Source organism: Thermobia domestica, chromosome 7 (assembly GCF_964235325.1).
Source record: "Thermobia domestica chromosome 7, izTheDome1.hap1.1, whole genome shotgun sequence".
NCBI lineage: Eukaryota > Metazoa > Arthropoda > Insecta > Zygentoma > Lepismatidae > Thermobia > Thermobia domestica.
In genome coordinates, this window is record NC_137460.1 from 252,234,415 (window position 1) to 252,252,255 (window position 17,841).

General features: G+C 35.9%; 1 protein-coding gene and 1 long non-coding RNA gene across 8 annotated transcripts in view; one reads left to right on the top strand and one right to left on the bottom strand.

Moving 5' to 3' along the window:
- LOC145690816 (uncharacterized) overlaps nucleotides 1-5,789 on the top strand; it is a 69,134-nt gene extending 63,345 nt beyond the window's left edge. For all 5 annotated transcript variants that reach the window (XR_014132284.1, XR_014132281.1, XR_014132279.1 and 2 more), the window contains exon 3: nucleotides 5,660-5,789. This is a non-coding gene — a long non-coding RNA (uncharacterized LOC145690816). The remainder of the gene's footprint in view (nucleotides 1-5,659) is intronic.
- The window catches only part of LOC145690815 (carcinine transporter-like), a 70,774-nt gene that overhangs the window by 39,808 nt on the left and 13,125 nt on the right, over nucleotides 1-17,841 (bottom strand). For all 3 annotated transcript variants that reach the window (XM_081766118.1, XM_081766117.1, XM_081766119.1), the window contains exon 2: nucleotides 5,602-5,843. In XM_081766118.1, coding sequence (XP_081622244.1) covers nucleotides 5,602-5,834 — 233 coding nt within the window. In that variant the 5' untranslated portion in view covers nucleotides 5,835-5,843. The remainder of the gene's footprint in view (nucleotides 1-5,601; nucleotides 5,844-17,841) is intronic.

Below are 17,841 nucleotides of genomic sequence, written 5' to 3' on the forward strand. Positions count from 1 at the left end.
GCAGGGAGGGGGAAATTAGCCCTCCTGTTCCCCCGTTCTAGAAACGCCCTTGTCTAGCGGTTGTCCCATGAAACTCTAGCCCACACTACACCTTTTCACTGGTTTTTGGTTCATTTATTTCGGACTCTTCGCTACGAAGATGCTACGTTAGCTGAGCAAAATTGAACCTTTTTGAAAATGGACTTGATCCTTGTGCTCTGAACGACCCATATCTAAAAATATTTTTAAAAGCCGTAAGTTCGAGCCAAATTTATCCTGCAATCTAAGTTTGTTCGAAACGCATAAAATTAGTTTCTTTGGTTTACTCGAAATGATGTCCGTTTTTCTTCCCGTAAAACTCACGTTAAACGATTCCAAGTTCTACGGAGATTGAGAACCAACATGTACTGTATGAGTTAACGAATGCCTGCGATATTTTAATTTCAGAACCGTAATTTAGCAAAGAACACTTTGTTTCCTGAATACTTTTTTCAATGATAATTCTTTTATTTATTGTTTAATATCATTTCTACAAGTAGTCCAACCTTCGATTACAACACTTTCTCGCAAGTTAACTGATAAGCATTTAAACAATACAATAGACGATAAAAAGAAAAAAACAAAAAAGAAACGAAATCAACTATGGATTACCACATCGACCTGCTGTAACCACGAAAAATCAAAACATTCACACGGGAATAGTGTTGCTACAGTTAAAGTTCTGGAGTGGGTTGAAAAATAGTACCAAATTGAAACCAAAAGGGATTAATTCATTACTTTATACTAGTATAATACACGGCTGTATAACACGAAGCTAAAAGAGATAAAGTTACAGAACACTGCCCCCTCCCCTCTTCGAAGAGTTCAAATCAAGAAAGTGCTCTTTTTAAAAATTACTTTTTAAAAACATCCAAATAGGGACACCCCTAACAACCGGAAGTAGATGAAACTTTTCTCGCATGTAGGAAGTAGAACAGAGGCTGCAAATTAAAAGGGAAAGCAGTTATCATCTTTGGTATGTATTGTAAGGAAATCAAACGCGCCTCTATTTCAAAATGACCAATAGATCAAAACGGTATTATGGCCATATATGAAAAAAATATATAAAACGAGCAACAAATCAATCAATCATGAGATGTAGCAGAAATCTTACTGACACTTTTGAAAATGTGACAAGTATCTGTTAAATGGTGGTGAATTGGTAGAATATTGTACCAACTTCTTTCACAAAAGGGACTGAAAATGCCAACGTGGTACCAACAAGCCGGTGAATGATAAAAAGGGCAGAATTTGGTAATTGTACCAAATGTGGCAATACTGTACGGGAGTAAAATAGCTTTCTGAACGGGATCACTTTTTGGTAATTTTCTTTCTCTGGCAGATTTTTTTACAAAAATAAAATAAAATAAAAATATGTTTAAAACAAGCCTTAAAAATACACGTGTTTAAAGCAAAATGTTTAGAACGTATATAAAATTTGTTTCAAACAAAATGAATTGTTTAAAACAAGTTTTAATCATTTGTTTTAAACAAAACAACCCTGGTTTCAAAATGGAATGTTTCGCATTTCCGGCAGTTCATAACTCAAAAAAAAAAAAAAAAAGTTTTCCGACCAATGTTTATTACAACATTTTTATTTGATATAAGGAACCCTTCCCTATTTTTATGAGACGGTGTTTATTAACCTTCCTTATAACTAACCGGGGTTCGCTAATTACACGTAAAAAAGTTTCTTACATGACACCGAAAATACTCGTAAAACACAGGTAAGATACGTAAAGAGCTAGAAAGAAATCTATAAATTAAAATAAACCGCTTTTTCCGGTGGTTGCTGTTTGTTTTGATAGAAAGAAAAAAATATTTAAAAGAGCCATGTGCAACAGCTGGCCCTCGGAAATGCGGTCCACTAAACCTTTTATCTGGCCCACCTGATCCGTTATTGGATATATAAATTTCCATTGTCTTGTACGGCCCTCAACACCAATAAGTCCGTTGTGATTGGCACGCCTTCTGTTCGATCTTACACATGCCCGATTTAAAAGTTCCCTTCACAATTTGTATGAGTTTTCGCTGGATTTTGCAATTTTATAAACGGACATATTGATTTTGTAAACTAGCCTTTCCTGTATAAATGACGAATAAGTATTACGATTTGCGTATATATTATGTTCAAAACTTTTTTTTATAATATTGTAGGTTTTAAATGCTCTGTAGTCGAGGAACGTTTTATGCCAGAGAAGCCAGGATGAAATTACGGGCGATTTACAATACAACAACGATGCTTGCTATCGACATCGACGAGCCTCAGTGGTCATCGCTTCTGACGGCTTTCTAAACTCATAAAAACCCATTCCACTACACACTTGCTGTTTGCTGTCCTATCGGTCTCAGTTTCCAATACTTCGACCGCTTCGCAGTTTGGAACGAGAGTAAAACAACAAAAAATATTAGCTACACACTACACATATTCTTTTACACAGTCTTTGTTATAAATATATATCTTAAAGTTTAAACCTCAGTTCAGTTGACGCAACGAGCAGGTTTAAAGCAATTCCATTTTGTGTTCTACCTTTGATTCTGTTCTGCTTTGGAATAGTTTTAGTTTTTCCTTAAGAGAAAAAAAAACATTTTTTTTTACATGTGCGTAAAAGAACGGGTTTTCTATATAACGTAAATTATGTGTAATTTATGAAAGAAAAACTAGTAAATTACGTTGCCAACCCTGTAACCAATTATAGGTTCCAACGACATATAATAAAGTATTTATGAATTCTACAAGTTCAATTTAGGGTAATAGATTCTTCTTTTCCTTTTTGGCATGCATTTCAAATCTTTCAGAATCAAGATTTAAGTTCTTGTAGTTGTGGATATGCGTATGTAGAGTAGCTTCTAGGAGAATATTTTATCAAACACACAATAAGATAGATCTTAATATGAGACAGATTACCGCATTTTGTTCACGTATAATGATGTTAGAGGGGTATTGTTGTAAGTCCTTTTTCGATAATCAAATGCTTTCAAGCTTATAGTTTTAATTATATAAAAGCCTGCTACTTTCAATATGATAATTCAAACTGTTAAAGCTAATAGATAGTGGAACAATACTCGCAGATTAGATCATCTACATGAGAATTTCCATTAGAAAAATAATCGAAAACTATCGATATTAATATATCCATATTTCCTGGTGTCTCTGAGATGAATACCGGCACTCCAGATGCAGTGTAAATCCAAAATCCACCATCGATATGAAAATGACGATAATAGTGCCAATCTATAGTTTCCACCAGGGGCGTCATTAAGGGGGGGAACAGGGAGGGGCATTTGCCCCCCTGAGTTTGAGGTGTATATAGATTTTATCAATAGAATAGTAGCAAATCAGTGAAAAACGCGAATTTTACTTATATCAAGGGGTCTTGCCCCCCCAAGCAAAATCTGAAATGACGCTCCTGGTTTCCGCTAAGATGAATAGTGACCTCAGCAATGCCTTTCAAGTCCAGTAGCGTAGCCAGGATGTGTTTGTGGGGGCAAGTGCTGTTATAGGTACATATAGAGACATTACAAACAAAAATATATATATATATAAACATAAAAATATATAAAAAATTACAAACATCAAAGTACCAAAGTACATTGAGGGATCTCTTTGGGGGCGGCCCCTCTGGGCTCCACTTCAATACGCCACTGTTCAAGTCCACATTCATTCTACGTTGGCATAGATATGAATGCTCAAGGGTAGGCAGAAGATCTATATTATTGTTGAATCTAGCTATAGTTTTGGGGCCGCTGAAATTAATAATGACACTCCGATGCCGTTTGAGTAAGCGTTCATTCCCAACGGTATAGCGGTGAAAAGGGCTGTGTAACGTAACAGCCCCCAAAGATGGAAGAAGGTCGTATATTCAAAATTTTAATCTTGTACGAGTGCTATTATTTACACCAGTAAACACAGAGAGAAAAATCTCATCACCTTTTTGACTGGTGCTGCCCTACAGTGCCTATGGACGGAACTAGGCTCGATGTCGACCGAGCCGTTCCGAATGTGAATCACTGAAAACCTCCAGATAAGGTGTAGGTTAAAAAAAATGAAATTTACTCGCAAAAGGCTTGGAAATATCCATAACGTGTGTACTAACAAAATGCCTCATGTTTTGTAAAATTGGAAAGAAAAGTATACGGTAGCAACCCAGCACGGAATGGGCCGTTTTCTTCTATTAGTGGTGTTAAATACGATAAATTATAACCTGGGAAATTTACATCACCAGAAAGCACCCACTTCGTTTCAAAATAAGAGTGTTCAATTATAAATGTAGAAAAAATTCTTTAATTTTACTACTTAGATATGACATCTACGGTACTGTACAAAAGTATCAGAAGTATTAACATTCAAATTTATGTCGTACGAAAGGAATTTGTTCTATCTCGCTATAAATCTGTTAGTTGAAAGGAACCTTACTCAAATATTAAAGAAGAAAGGTGTGCTATATTGCATGTTATATATGCCGAAAGGAATTTGTTAATGCCATTTAATGTTAATGCCATTTAAGTGAAAATATTGGGGTTCAATTTTGAATTTATCCCCAATCGTTAAGTTATTTCAATCCCAAACAATGTTTCTTAAGCATTAAGGAAAAAGCACAGCAAAGTTTATCAACATGATACATTTTTCTCTCACAAAAGTTACCGATATTTGGCAGGAGCATACTTTTAAAAAAGTCGGAACTAGCATGCTGCACGAAATACATAAAAATATATAAATTTCGCCTAAAGTTATAAACTCTAAAAAAATATATTAAGTTTCGGAGAGGGGATCGGACCCCTCTAAATGCACCCCTATCATCTGTGAACAAACAAACAGACGTAAGCACAAAAGAATTTTCGTCTTAAATGGCCATGGTGATTTCTCCGTTGGAATTGTTAACGAAGAGAAGAAAGCAGGATTTCCCTGTTACCCATTCAAAACGGATATTTTTCTAATCATCCTCTGCATGATACTTTTTTTCATCTTGTGCTTACATACATTTGAGTTTCATTGGAATTATGATTATTTTCTCCCATAATCGAAATAACAGAATAGAAACGGGGTTTTACTTATTTTCAGTTTAAATTAATTTATTTCGGAATTTGATTTAAATAAACGATTTTCATTTTTTTTTAAAATCGAGTGATTTAAATCTTGATTTAAATCGTGATTGAAATCAGACTGATTTAAATCAATCCACCCTAGTTTTGCCATTATACCTTCATTAAAATGCGGATGCCAGGTGGAAGAGATAATAACAGACTAACATACAACATAAATAGCACGTTCTTCATGTGTAACGGATTCTCTGAAGCTCTTATTTCCCATAAACCTTTCTTTCCGTGCGAAGAAGGAGCATTTCAACTCATAACATTATAAATAAATGGACATGACTTCACCTGGAATTACGCTGTAACTTTTCTTACCTTTCCTATTAGTATTCAATAAATGTTTCTGGACCTATATGTTAGCATCAAGTGTAGCAATTACAAGTGTATTCATGTGAAATAGTTCGTGACATTTTCTGTCTGTATTGTGTACTATGTTTCCAACCGTATAAATCTCAAAAAATAAAACGCAAAATTTTCATGTTTTTCTACCTTGGCACCGTTAAGGCTTTCCACTCTTCTAATGTGAAGTTTGTTTCATTTCTTCCAGGTACGTGGCACCAGTGATCAGGAACATCCATGCTTAGCAGAACATTCATGAATGGCATAGAGATGATTCCAACAAAGACGAAGTTGAACAAGTAGAGGAAACGCTTCTGGAATGGACCATAGGAATCGATGGCAGAGAGAAGCTTCTCGTACGCTGCATTTTGTAAAGACGCCATATCTATATTCTGTAATAAAAAGATAAACAAATAATTAACTTTGCTCTAAACAATCTTCTCGATGTTCTACATTGAGAAAAATAAGCGGTAACCTAGTCGAGGTTAATTGTCAATTTGGCTGCTACAACCAGATCATAATTTGCAAAAAGCCTTCTGAGAGGAAAAAAGTTTAATTTCACTAGGTCACTGGTAATCAATCGAAGAAGGTTACCGGAAAATGGGTAGGAACCAAGAATGTTATAAAATAAAGGATCTGCTCATACGTATCTTCATAATATGAACTCAATATGCATCGTCTGAGCCGGCACATCTGGTTAACTACTCTCGATTCCATCATGATTGTTGGCTCGAAACATTGCGATCTTAGTGGCGCGGAGTGGGCAGAGTAGGTGTGGCGAAACTGTGATGTATGGCTTCACGATTTTGTTGTAGGGCAATCCTCTATTTGATAACATCCTTGGTAGGAACAATAGAGTGTTTGGTTGTTATTAACCTATAAAGTAGATTAGAAGAAGGTAACCAATTCAAGAAGGTTAATTTAATTTAAAACACTCTGTTGTTATCAACTGATTTTCACACAAGGTAAATTTAACCCTCCAGTACTTGTTTATTGCTAAAACTGCATTACTAGAAGCACAAACAGCAACGTCGCTATTTGCAATTTTAAGAACGAAAAGTCATGACAATTGTGTATACGTCTCAAGGAATAAAAGAAGAGGAGAACACTTATTAAAATGTGGATTCTACATCAATTAATAGAGAAATGTGAAGGAAAGTTTATTTACGGAAGTTTTGGCATTTTCTGACATTTAAATGAATATAATCTTCTGACCCATGTTTTTAGTGCAAATAATCACAGGAGATGGTACCACTGCTAATCATCTAACTGCCGCACAGTGGGGCGAAAACGCAAAAAGCTGGCCAAAATATGATAACTATATTTAAAGTGAATGAAACTTAGTATTAAGGGGTTATTGAGATTGCTGATTACGATTCTGCAACTAAATTGAAAACAAAATGGCGGAATAAAAGGAATGTCAACATACTTCGTATTTTTGGAATGTATTAACAACATTCACTTTTTTTCACATATTTTGATGAACAATTACTTGTTACTTACGTTCTTATTTATTAGAAATGTATTATTAGTTAAATGACACAAATTTTTGGTATTTGATTCGGTTATGATAACCGCAACGGCTTGTCACTGTAACATTAAATGAACAATAATTAACATCAACACGTTTCGTAATTGGCACGTTTTGGCAGCTACTTTTTTGTCGACAGCATTAATTAATATTCAGACTACTATTCTACAAAATATGAACGTGGTGCACGAGGGTGGACATAATGTTTTCAACGCTTTAAGTTAATAAAATATATAAACAATGTGAAAATTTTGCCTGATTTGCTATTCAAAATATAAATTATTACATCGTTATTATTAATTTTTCACTTCATACACTTATTCTACCTACCAGTACGATATAGGAAAACTTTACAGATTTAAAAACTATGAACGCGTTCGAAAGTTACAACCGTTTCGCAAGTTTCGTCACAATTCTTCTATTGTTCTCTACGCATTTGACCTGCTGAAGTGGCTCAGGTAGTCGGAATAAAGTAAAAACCCTATTCTATTTATGGAATTGGGCCCTTCTAACATCACTCTAGCCAACTACATTAAAAATTTCCTATATTACTAACTTTAGTTTTTTTACTTTTGGCCAGCTTTTTGCGTTTTCGCCCCATTGTGTGCCATCCAAAAAATCATAATAATAATTTCATGAACAATTGCAGGGAATATAATACGTTGTACGTTGATTCACGGTAAAAATATCAAATATACCATGTAGAGTTTTGCTTATAGGAAAGAATAAGATGCACACAAATTCTCACTGTTAATTGTTACATATTTCTGATATGGGTATAAGGATATTACAAAAGTACAAATGAAAGATAACCTTAGGGAGTTGTTACCTATCTTCATACTGCAAATTTTGATGTGCACTCACTATCAAAGTTGTGTTTGAAGGAACAATGCCAATTATTTTCACTAATTGAACATGTTATATTAACGAAAATTCTTTCTAACTACAGTTGACGGACCTTGTTTCGTTAATAGAGCAATCAGTTGTTCCAACATGCTAAATAGATTACCGGGTGCAGACTATGACAGGGGTAAAAGTGGATCTGAAAAGGCAGGGGGACGCATGACAGCACGCCGTCCCCTGTGCTTATCTTTGCCCGTTTTTATCTTTTTAGAAAATGGGGAAACACCATGGATATTTTCTGGAAGTGTGGGGGACGGCGTACTCCCGGGTTACCCTTACTTTTAAACCTGGACTATGATCGGTAGTGGTAACTACGTGATCGGTTAGCATACCCCTGTGAGTTATTACACTGTAACCTACCAATATTAACCCGTAACGCAAGGTTGCAATCACCTTCTCTCGTTAACCTTTTTGGTTTGGTTGCTGGGACACACGACTTGTCCTTATATTGACAAACTAACTTGGCTACTGTACACCTTTTCTTGTTTACTAGTAACCTTTCTCTCTCTCTCTCTCTCTCTCTCTTTTCGTGTAGCGTAGATAGCGCGTTCATCATTGGTATATTTGATTTAGGATTCGGTTTCCAGCGGAAGAGCATTGAAAGCGCATCTTAAGTTATAGAGCCATGTTTCGTGCAGCTTCGTTCATGGAGGGAGACACTAAAGTCCAACAAACAAAAAAAGATTTTCTTTAAACATGTACACTGACTCTGGCTCAAAACAAATATTTAATACTTTAAAATGATATGAAAATACAACGGAATGTTTCTGCATTACTTCTTTACAAGGTTCATAGAAATAATGCCGTATAAACAAATGGATAGTATTTTCAGTAAGACAGAGTAATACTTTTTGTTAGTAATTATACTTTTCATACAAGATTTTGAAAGTCATCTGAGGCATATCTGTGAGTTTGAACCGAGCAAACGTGAGAAAAGTGCAGCAGAGTAACGTGAAATATACGTATATACTGTATAAACAGGGCCGAATTTACGGGGTGCACCGGAGCATGTGCACCCTCCCCTCCGTTGTGAATGTACACTATCTAAAGTCAGAAGCTAGCGGTGAAAATAGCAATACCCTCCGAAAATTTCATGTCATGTTTCCGTTACGTTCTTAAAAGAAAGCGGAGTTTTGCAAAAGCAATAGTTTAAGTCCATTCTCTGAAGATTAAAGGAAAAGAATTTACCGAGAACAGACACTTAGCATTTCTTGCGAAATCCCTCATTCATACCACAGTGGCATAAAGGAATTTAAAAAATAAGTTTAATTTATATGTACTGGCAGGGACGTACGCAGAAATTTATTTCAGGAGGGATCTAAAGTGTTTCGGGGGGGGGGGTTCAAATACTATTTGAGGCTAAATTATATGAAAATTTCAAAAGTTGCCCCTAAAAGTAAACTACATTTACAAAAAAGTCGGAATTACAAAAGTATATATGTACAAGACCCACCTGCTGCGTACACCCCTGTGTACTGGTAATTATTCATGCACCCCGTCCGGTAATCTGGATCCGGCCCTGTACACACACACACACACACACACATATATATATATATATATATATATATATATATATATATATATATATCAGTGGTGCCCACCCCCCCTCATGTCCATGACGCACCCCCCTCAATTGTCTATCCGTAGGTGTTCTTCCATGAAAAAACTTTTCGATTAATTTTTACACCCCCTCAAACATATTTATATAGATTTTTACCCCCCCAATATTTCAATGACGCAGTTTGCGTCATAGCCCCTCCTTGTGGGCACCCCTGTATATATATATATGCATGAAGACACATGCATGAAGAAATCTTGCAACATGCATGAAAAATAATAGAACCACAGGTAAGTTGATCGTGATGGCTTCATTCATGCATGTTGAAAGTTTTCAAAATCTTCTGCAAATATGCATGATGGTTTTGCCGTTCTTCACGCATATTTACAGTATATGTGCTCGTTCATGCAAGTCGCTTGTTTTATATTCTGGTCCGCCAATCACGACAGCGGAAGAAATCATATGAATCTTTCCTCCGTAATGCTAAGGTCGTTAAGTTGGACAGAAGTTGGTACGTGTGTGGGGAAAAAATTCTTCCAACATGCATGATGAAACAAATCTTTCATGCATGTTGGTCATGCAAGTGTATGCGTCTATGGCACCCATTACATGTAAGTACACTATCCTCCGCGTTACCCGAATTGGCGTATTCCGTCAGCCAATAAGCTCGCAGTACGCTGTTAACTAACCTTCAGTGACAAATCTAATCATTCATAATTGACTGCAAATATGAACAAAATCAATTATGAATGATTAGATTCCTCGCTGAAGGTTTAGTAACAGCGCACTGCGAGCCTATTGGCTGCTGCCATACGCCAATTCGGGTGACGCGGAGTATAACAAGTTTTGGAAATATGCCAAATGACCCTTTTTGTTTTATTTTCTATTTTTTAGCTACAACAAACTATATCTTCATTTTATAGTTTCCTGTGAAGGTATATCGTATTAATAAACGATAAACATTTCAGCGTGTGCATAATTTATTCATAGTAATAGATGTTGTTAGCCATGCTATTGCTTGTCTGCTTGACGATAACACATGTTGCTTCCTGCAATATCGGGGTTTAAACTGTTAGGCAATTAGTTGATCGATTTCTGCAAGGAACGGGCGCGGGGGTACCGAGTAGAAGACGGGCTTGGCTAAATCAATTAGTCCACGTGAAGGTAATAGTGTAATAGTCAAAATGATGAATGGACGAGATAGAGAGAAAATGAAATGAAATCTTTGAGTTTTACGTGCCACGGTTATGCCGGTTAGGTTAAAGGAGACGGTGATTATGAGAAATGAATGAAATTGTGGAATGGAGAAAGTGGGAGGAAACGGTAGAACCCCGAGAAAACCCACGAGCACGGTGTTTGTCCACCACAAACAGGGATGCGCACGAGACAAGATTTGAGACTTTCTTGTCTCTAAAATGTGCTGTAAAAGTGATGTCTCGACTCGAAAAATATATATTTTTCTATTGGAAGAGCTGTGTCTCGACTCGAATTTTGTCAGAAAAATTGTGTCTCGACTCGTCTCGTGCGCATCCCTAACCACAAAGTCCACACGGTCGAGCTGGGATCGAACCAGAGACCCTAAGCACCGGAGTTGAACGCTCTACCACTGAGCGTTGGTTACTTGCATCTCTTACTTTAAAGTAAGTACATTACTACATTTAATCAACGTATCATATGATAATGACTTCACTAGGAATGTTAATGCTCAGAAGGAACTTGAGTCAAATCAAGATATTTAATATTGCATTTTATACAGTGACATATTTAAAGAGGTGGCTTCTGGACTTAAGCAGTCACCGAAATTTTATCGCAACTTTTTATTGTTTTATATAGATTGCAGAATTTTACACATTTCTAGGAATAAAGTTAGGAACATCCCCGAAACAAAATTGTAAATACCCACTGATTCTATGAAATGGAAAACTTAATTAAAATTACACACAATTATATTATTATTTTATCTTGTATGGTCGTTTGGTAAATTTGTAAATTTGTTTAATTTATCAGACGTATATTCTACAAACTATTATGGACCAGGCTCCATGCAGGGGGGGAAAAAGCAGCTACTATGAATAACTCCTGAGAGAATATACCTAAATTAAACAAGTTATCACTAATAGAAATGCATAATTCTACAAGAAACTTTTTACTCTGTATTAAGGAAATCATTTTATAACATATTAGGATTGAAAGATGCTTTCAGCGCTAAAACTAAACTCCCAGGGGCGAGCCTTCGCACCTTCCGAACGAGTGCAATCCCAGCTATAATAGCTTCGCTCCCTGAGCAGCCGACTCGAAGTGTTTCCAACCTACTATTTTGTTACGAAAAAAAAAGAAATGTTGAAGTATTGATTTTATTTTATTAAGAAACCAAAGATAAAGAAAATGTACGGTAGAAAACAAGGTAGGCCCGGCCCATGATATAATTTATCTATCTTCTCCTGGATTCTGGCTGCCCCCCCCGAGTTTTTACCTTCTAGATCCGCCACTGCTAGCTGGCAGAACCATGGGAGGTAAAGCTTGAAGTTTTCTTTCGTTTCTGAGATATGAATATCCCGCGTACCTCACCATACTATATCTGCTAATTCTTGTACAGTGTTTTATTTGCATTCTGTGTATAAATTGTAGTATCTAATTTCATCAATGTCTGTAAATATGTAGACACAGATAAGACATAAACATTTGGATTCCTCCCTTTTCCTAATCAACCTCAAAAAAAAAAAAAGAAAAAGAAAAAAAGAAAAAGAAAAAAGAAAAAAAAGAAAATAACTTTGTGTTCGAGTGAAAAATAAGAAGCAAAACACGTGCTAACCTCGATGATAAGATAAAGTACGTAGCGTGGGTTAATTTAGTTGATAAGGAATAAAAGAGTTCATAAAGTACCGAAAGGCCAATGCTCTTCAGCAGAAATTAGTTGAAATCTTCTTTTTAACACTAACATGCTAATTACTGATTGCTGTGAGGAAGACTCTAATTTCCTTCTTTCTGTTTATCTGATAACACTTTGTAATGGCCTTACATTATAAACAAAAGTACATTGTAAATTCATATTATCTCCAATAAGAATAACGTGGTTTAATAACATGTGTTATTCCTTTCTAAAAGAAAGAAAACAAACTGTTGGACAGGCAGCTATATCAAGAGCATTTTATTCGACTACCGAAATATAGTCAATGCCACCCCACCTCTGGAAGGGGATGAGGGGGCCCGCACTCCCCGAACTTTGCTTAGGTCGCTCCAAGGCATATATTTTTTTTTTCACGCGCTAACCTAATCAACTGTTTTTAAGTTGGTCAAAGGAAGTAGGTGAGGTTAGTTCACATCGAAGTTGCACCATCCGAGTGAACCGTAATGTCACGTGGTATTATCAGGGGCAAAGATAGTAGAATGAAACAAAGCCCTACGGAGCTTCTAATCCCCTTCGCTCGCTGACGCTCGCTCAACTATGTTTCGTAACGTAAGTAAATCACTCTTTTGTCAATAAAGTTTTGTGTGCAAAGTGGACTAATTACCACGTGACCTTACGTCACGACCGGATGGTGCAACTTCAATGCAAATTTAACTACACCCCAAGGAAAAGGCAAGGAAGCGTATGGCTACCTTTCCCGTGTTGGTGGCTCCGGCACCTCCTCCTCTATAACTCGCCACTACCCTGTACAACCCCTCGCTTCACGACCTGCTCGGGAGAGTAATACTCCTGGAAGTAAGTTTTTTCGCGCGTGTTTTAAATTGGACGCAAAATTTATTTCACGGGAGTCAAAGTGGAATAAAACGATCCCTACGGGACTTCTAACCCGTTTCTACTACTACTACTACTACTACTACTACCACAACAACAACTACTACTACTACTTATCTGTACAAAAATAAGTATTATTAGTATCATTTTTTTGAGTATTATTTTTATCTTATTTTAATGAAAAGAGTGCTATGAAAATTAAAAAATATTAAAAAAGCTTCCCTTGGGCTGGGTTTGAAACCACGCTAAAAGCGATTTCCATTACTAGCCCGTAACGCTAGCACGTTAGGCCACGAGAACCGACAGCAGCAAGCGTTTGATTTCTGCTATATATAGGCTACGTAGCAAGAAGCAGATAATGCCAACCAATCAGGAAAGTGTATTAAGTTCCTACTTCGGGGGTACCACTCTCCCGAGCTAGTCCTCTCACTTTGCGCGGGCCCCACTTCTCACTTTTCTGTTGGTTTAAGTTATTGTTTATTAGGACTATTAGGAATCTCTAGGTAAATGGTGGAAAAAAGCAGAATTTATGCATTATATATTACGTACGAGGACGAACGAGTATTATTTTTAAATTATTTTAATGATAAGAGTTTTATGAAAATTCAAAAAGATAGAAGAAAATCCTTTGGCTGGGTTTGAACACACGACAAAAGCGGTTTTCATTATTAACTCACTCGCTAGTATGCTCGACTACGAGGGCCAACAGTAACTAGCATTTTATTTGTGCTATATATATATATATATATATATATATATATATATATATATATGCTACGTGGCGAGAAACGGATAACTCCAACCAACCAGAACGGTGTATTTATCTCTTATGGCTAGGGTAAAGTGTGATTAAAATATATATTGCTTCAAGATCTGGATGGTTTTAGCTGGATATCTGTCAACGAAATATACCCCCCCCCCGAATGTTTCCCCCAAAGATATTCTTTAATAGGCGCCGCTAAATTCCACTACAGTATATTGAATCAGTGAAAAAAGAAAATCATCTTTCGTTGATTTTAGTCATTCTTTATTATCAACACAGTCCTTAGAAGGTAGTGTTAGGAGGACACGGTGGTTGAGTGGTGCAGGGCATACCTCCGATGCGAAGAGTCTTTGATTCGATTTGATTCGATTGATAAGCTTGTGGGGACAATATCATGTCCGTGTGGGTTCTTTTGGGATACTGCCGTTTCCTTCCACATTTTCATTCCACCAATTCTTGAGTCATCATTCACGTGCTGCAATCATCCGTCTCTTTTAGCCTAACAGGCAAAATCGTGGGACGTTAAACTGAAAGACTTCATTCCCTTTCATTTGCAACATAGTAATCAACTGTTTTCTTATTTACTTTGCAAACCCTGAAATTAACGTTTAAGTGCTTCCTTCCACGGATTTTCATTCTCAAGGGAAACTCTACAGGTTATGTTCATTAGGACCACGCAGTGTGTTAGTGCGTCCTACCATCCGTTACTACGCACGATGCCTCTTGAAGGAGAAGTTTTAATTCGATTTTTTGCAAATGATAGTGTTATTGTCTCCTTCAACTTCATCAATTATGGAACATATAGGCCTATATTTGATTCGGAGCATTTATAGATACTTTAAAATTGACTGAATCAATATTTTTCTTATAACAGAGACTTGTGTCTTTCGGTTGGCTTTTGAGCATGCAAATATAATTGGATTTATGCAGTTCCTTGACACAATGAGGGCTATAATTCGTACGGAATGTTTACGCTTTAGGTGAGAATACAAATCACACTTTCGTATATTTTTGGATATTGCCCCAAGAAACAATTCCTAGACACATCAGTAGTAACGAACTTTAGAGTATTAACATCTCAATCCACTATAAGAAAGCAAAGTAATTCTACCACATCAACTATATACAACAAAGGAATCAATGATAAAATTTATACATGACTCCAAAAGTGCATTACAACCTGCTATTCTCTTTTTCCTGCAATAGTAGGCAACCCAACAACCTCGTTCGTTTTGTTGGTTGAGAATTCGAAACGCGCTGAACCAAACCTGATTCTATTACAAATATATTAGTGTGGCAAACTGCAAAAAAAAGAAGAAAAGAAAAGAAAAGAAAAGAAAAGAAAGAAAGAAAGAAAATTGTTAAGAATGACCGTTTTATTATTGTGAGGGAAATGGATGACACAAACATTTACAAAATGATCCTACTTAAGCAGTCGAAACAAGATGAATGGCAAGAAATATATATCAGAGGAAAACAGTTTCTTTCCTATTTCAAAAAAAAGTCGGAAATAAGAAAATAGGTTACATAATGTAAAGGTTTAATATAAAGAGCACAGGAAACGGAAAGAGAAAAAAACACAGACTAAGGGTCACTATTAGCGTAGTAGATTTGTGGGCCTCTCATGCAAGATAAACAAACGGGACTCTACTTATAAACCTAATTGTTATATTATTATTATTATTATTATTATTATTATTATTATTATTATTATTATTATTATTATTATTATTATTATTATTATTATTGAAAACTCGTTTCCCTTCCGAATCTCTGATTCTGCCTAAGAGCATGTCTGCATATACCGCTCATGTGTACACTTTTTGTCAATGAGCGGTCAAGGACAAATGGGATGGAAATCTCCGAGGGAGATGAACAAAAACACTTTCTTATGATAAACTCTAGGTCAAAGTTCGAAGCACTTGTTTTTCACAGATGCTTTTTCCTTTCTTTCTTTTTCGGGAAGAGAACAGTTTTGTCGCCCAAGAAATTGTAGTATATCACATTGCAAAGTTGCAAGTGGATTTATTTACATTCCTACTTGTGGTAATAAAGAAATTGTCATTATAAGACATTATTGTAAAAATTAAGTTTTGTTTTGTCATCCATCGCAAGTCTTAAGTGCCTCCTATGCTCGCCACCACCCCTCAAGATCGATATCGAATAATTAGAATATAAATATATCGATGTTGATATATTTGCGATATAGATTGTTGATATATGTCAATATCGCTATCGACGATATCGATATATCGACATATCGCACAGGTCTAGATCCGAGAAATGATACTTGAAATATACTGGAACCAATAATCAAAATCTAAATGTGTTCTTGCATTCCGTATCTAACATTGAGGGGGAAGAGGTGAACCCGAACAAACATTTCAAGCCAAAAGAAAAAAATGTTAAAATAAAAGTAGTTATACTTCCCCCTTAATAGAAATCTATTACTCTAATTTCTCTTTTATCTCTTTTTGTGATTGTCATCAGAAATAAGCGAGAGTACACATACTTTACATAGCATATGTTAATAAATACATGTAAATTATGGCTACGATTCTATGACTCTTTCTACCTGATGTACTATCGAGCGCACTTTGATACTCATATATATGGTAGATGTGCGCACTGTCTTTTAAATATATCTATTAGTTCTTAATTCTAAGGGGGGTCACCGGAGAAATAGAATGAGATTCTCGAAGAAATGTTAATAAATATATGTAAATTATCATTACGATTCCATGACCCTTTCTACCTGACGCACTATCGAACGCACTTTGATACTTATATATATGGTAGACATGCGCTCTGTCCTTGAAATACGCCGTTTGCTTTTTAATTCAAATGGGGGTCACCGGAGATATAGAATGAGATTCACGAAGAAATGTTAATAAATACATGTAAATTCTGTTTACGTTTCTATGACTCTTTCTACCTGCCACACTATCGAGCGCACATTGATACTCATATATATGGTAGTAATGCGCTCTCTCCTTGACATACGCCGTTTACTTTTTAGTTCAATGGGGGGTCACCGGAGATATACCATGAGATTTACGAAGAAATGTTAATAAATATATTTAAATTAAGGCTACGAGTCTATGACCCTTTCTACCTGATGCACTATCGAGCGCACTTTGATACTCATATATATGGTAGATATGCGTTCTGTCCTTGAAATAAGTCTATTAGTTCGTAACTCGAAGTGAGGTCCCCGGAAATATAGAATGAGATTCACGAAGAAATGTTAATAAATATATGTAAATAATGGCTACGATCCTATGACCCTTTCTAAATCATGCACTATCGAACGCACTTTGATACTCATATATATTATAGATATGAGCTCTGTCTTTCAAATAAGTCTATTAGTTCCTAATTCGAAGGGTGGTCACCGGAGAACTAGAAGGAGATTCACGAAGAAATGTTAATAACTATATGTAAATTATGACTAGGATTCTCCCTGACGCACTATCGAGCGCACTTTGATACTCATATATATGTGTGATTGATCCTGAGATTGATATTAAGATTTGTGAGAGAGCTTTTTCTGTCTATATGTAAGGTTACTCGGCTAAGTATTCTAAGGTAGTCAACAGTGATGTTAATAGAATTGTTAATTTTTTGTCTTTTTAAAATATGTTTCTAAATTTTTTTGAACTTTCAGTGAATGAACCTACACTATTGTTGTGCATCTGATAGACTAGTGGCTAACTATGTAATAAGTCGCTTTATGATTTTATGTGAAAGCAGGAAGGCACCGCCCATGATTGAGTTAATTTGTATGTACGATTTGTTTTGGTGTACTGTCAACCCTGAATTTTTTGGTCAGAAAAGTTTGCAGACATCTACTAAGATCCCTTCGGTAAATTTAGTTGTGTTAGAATACTTTA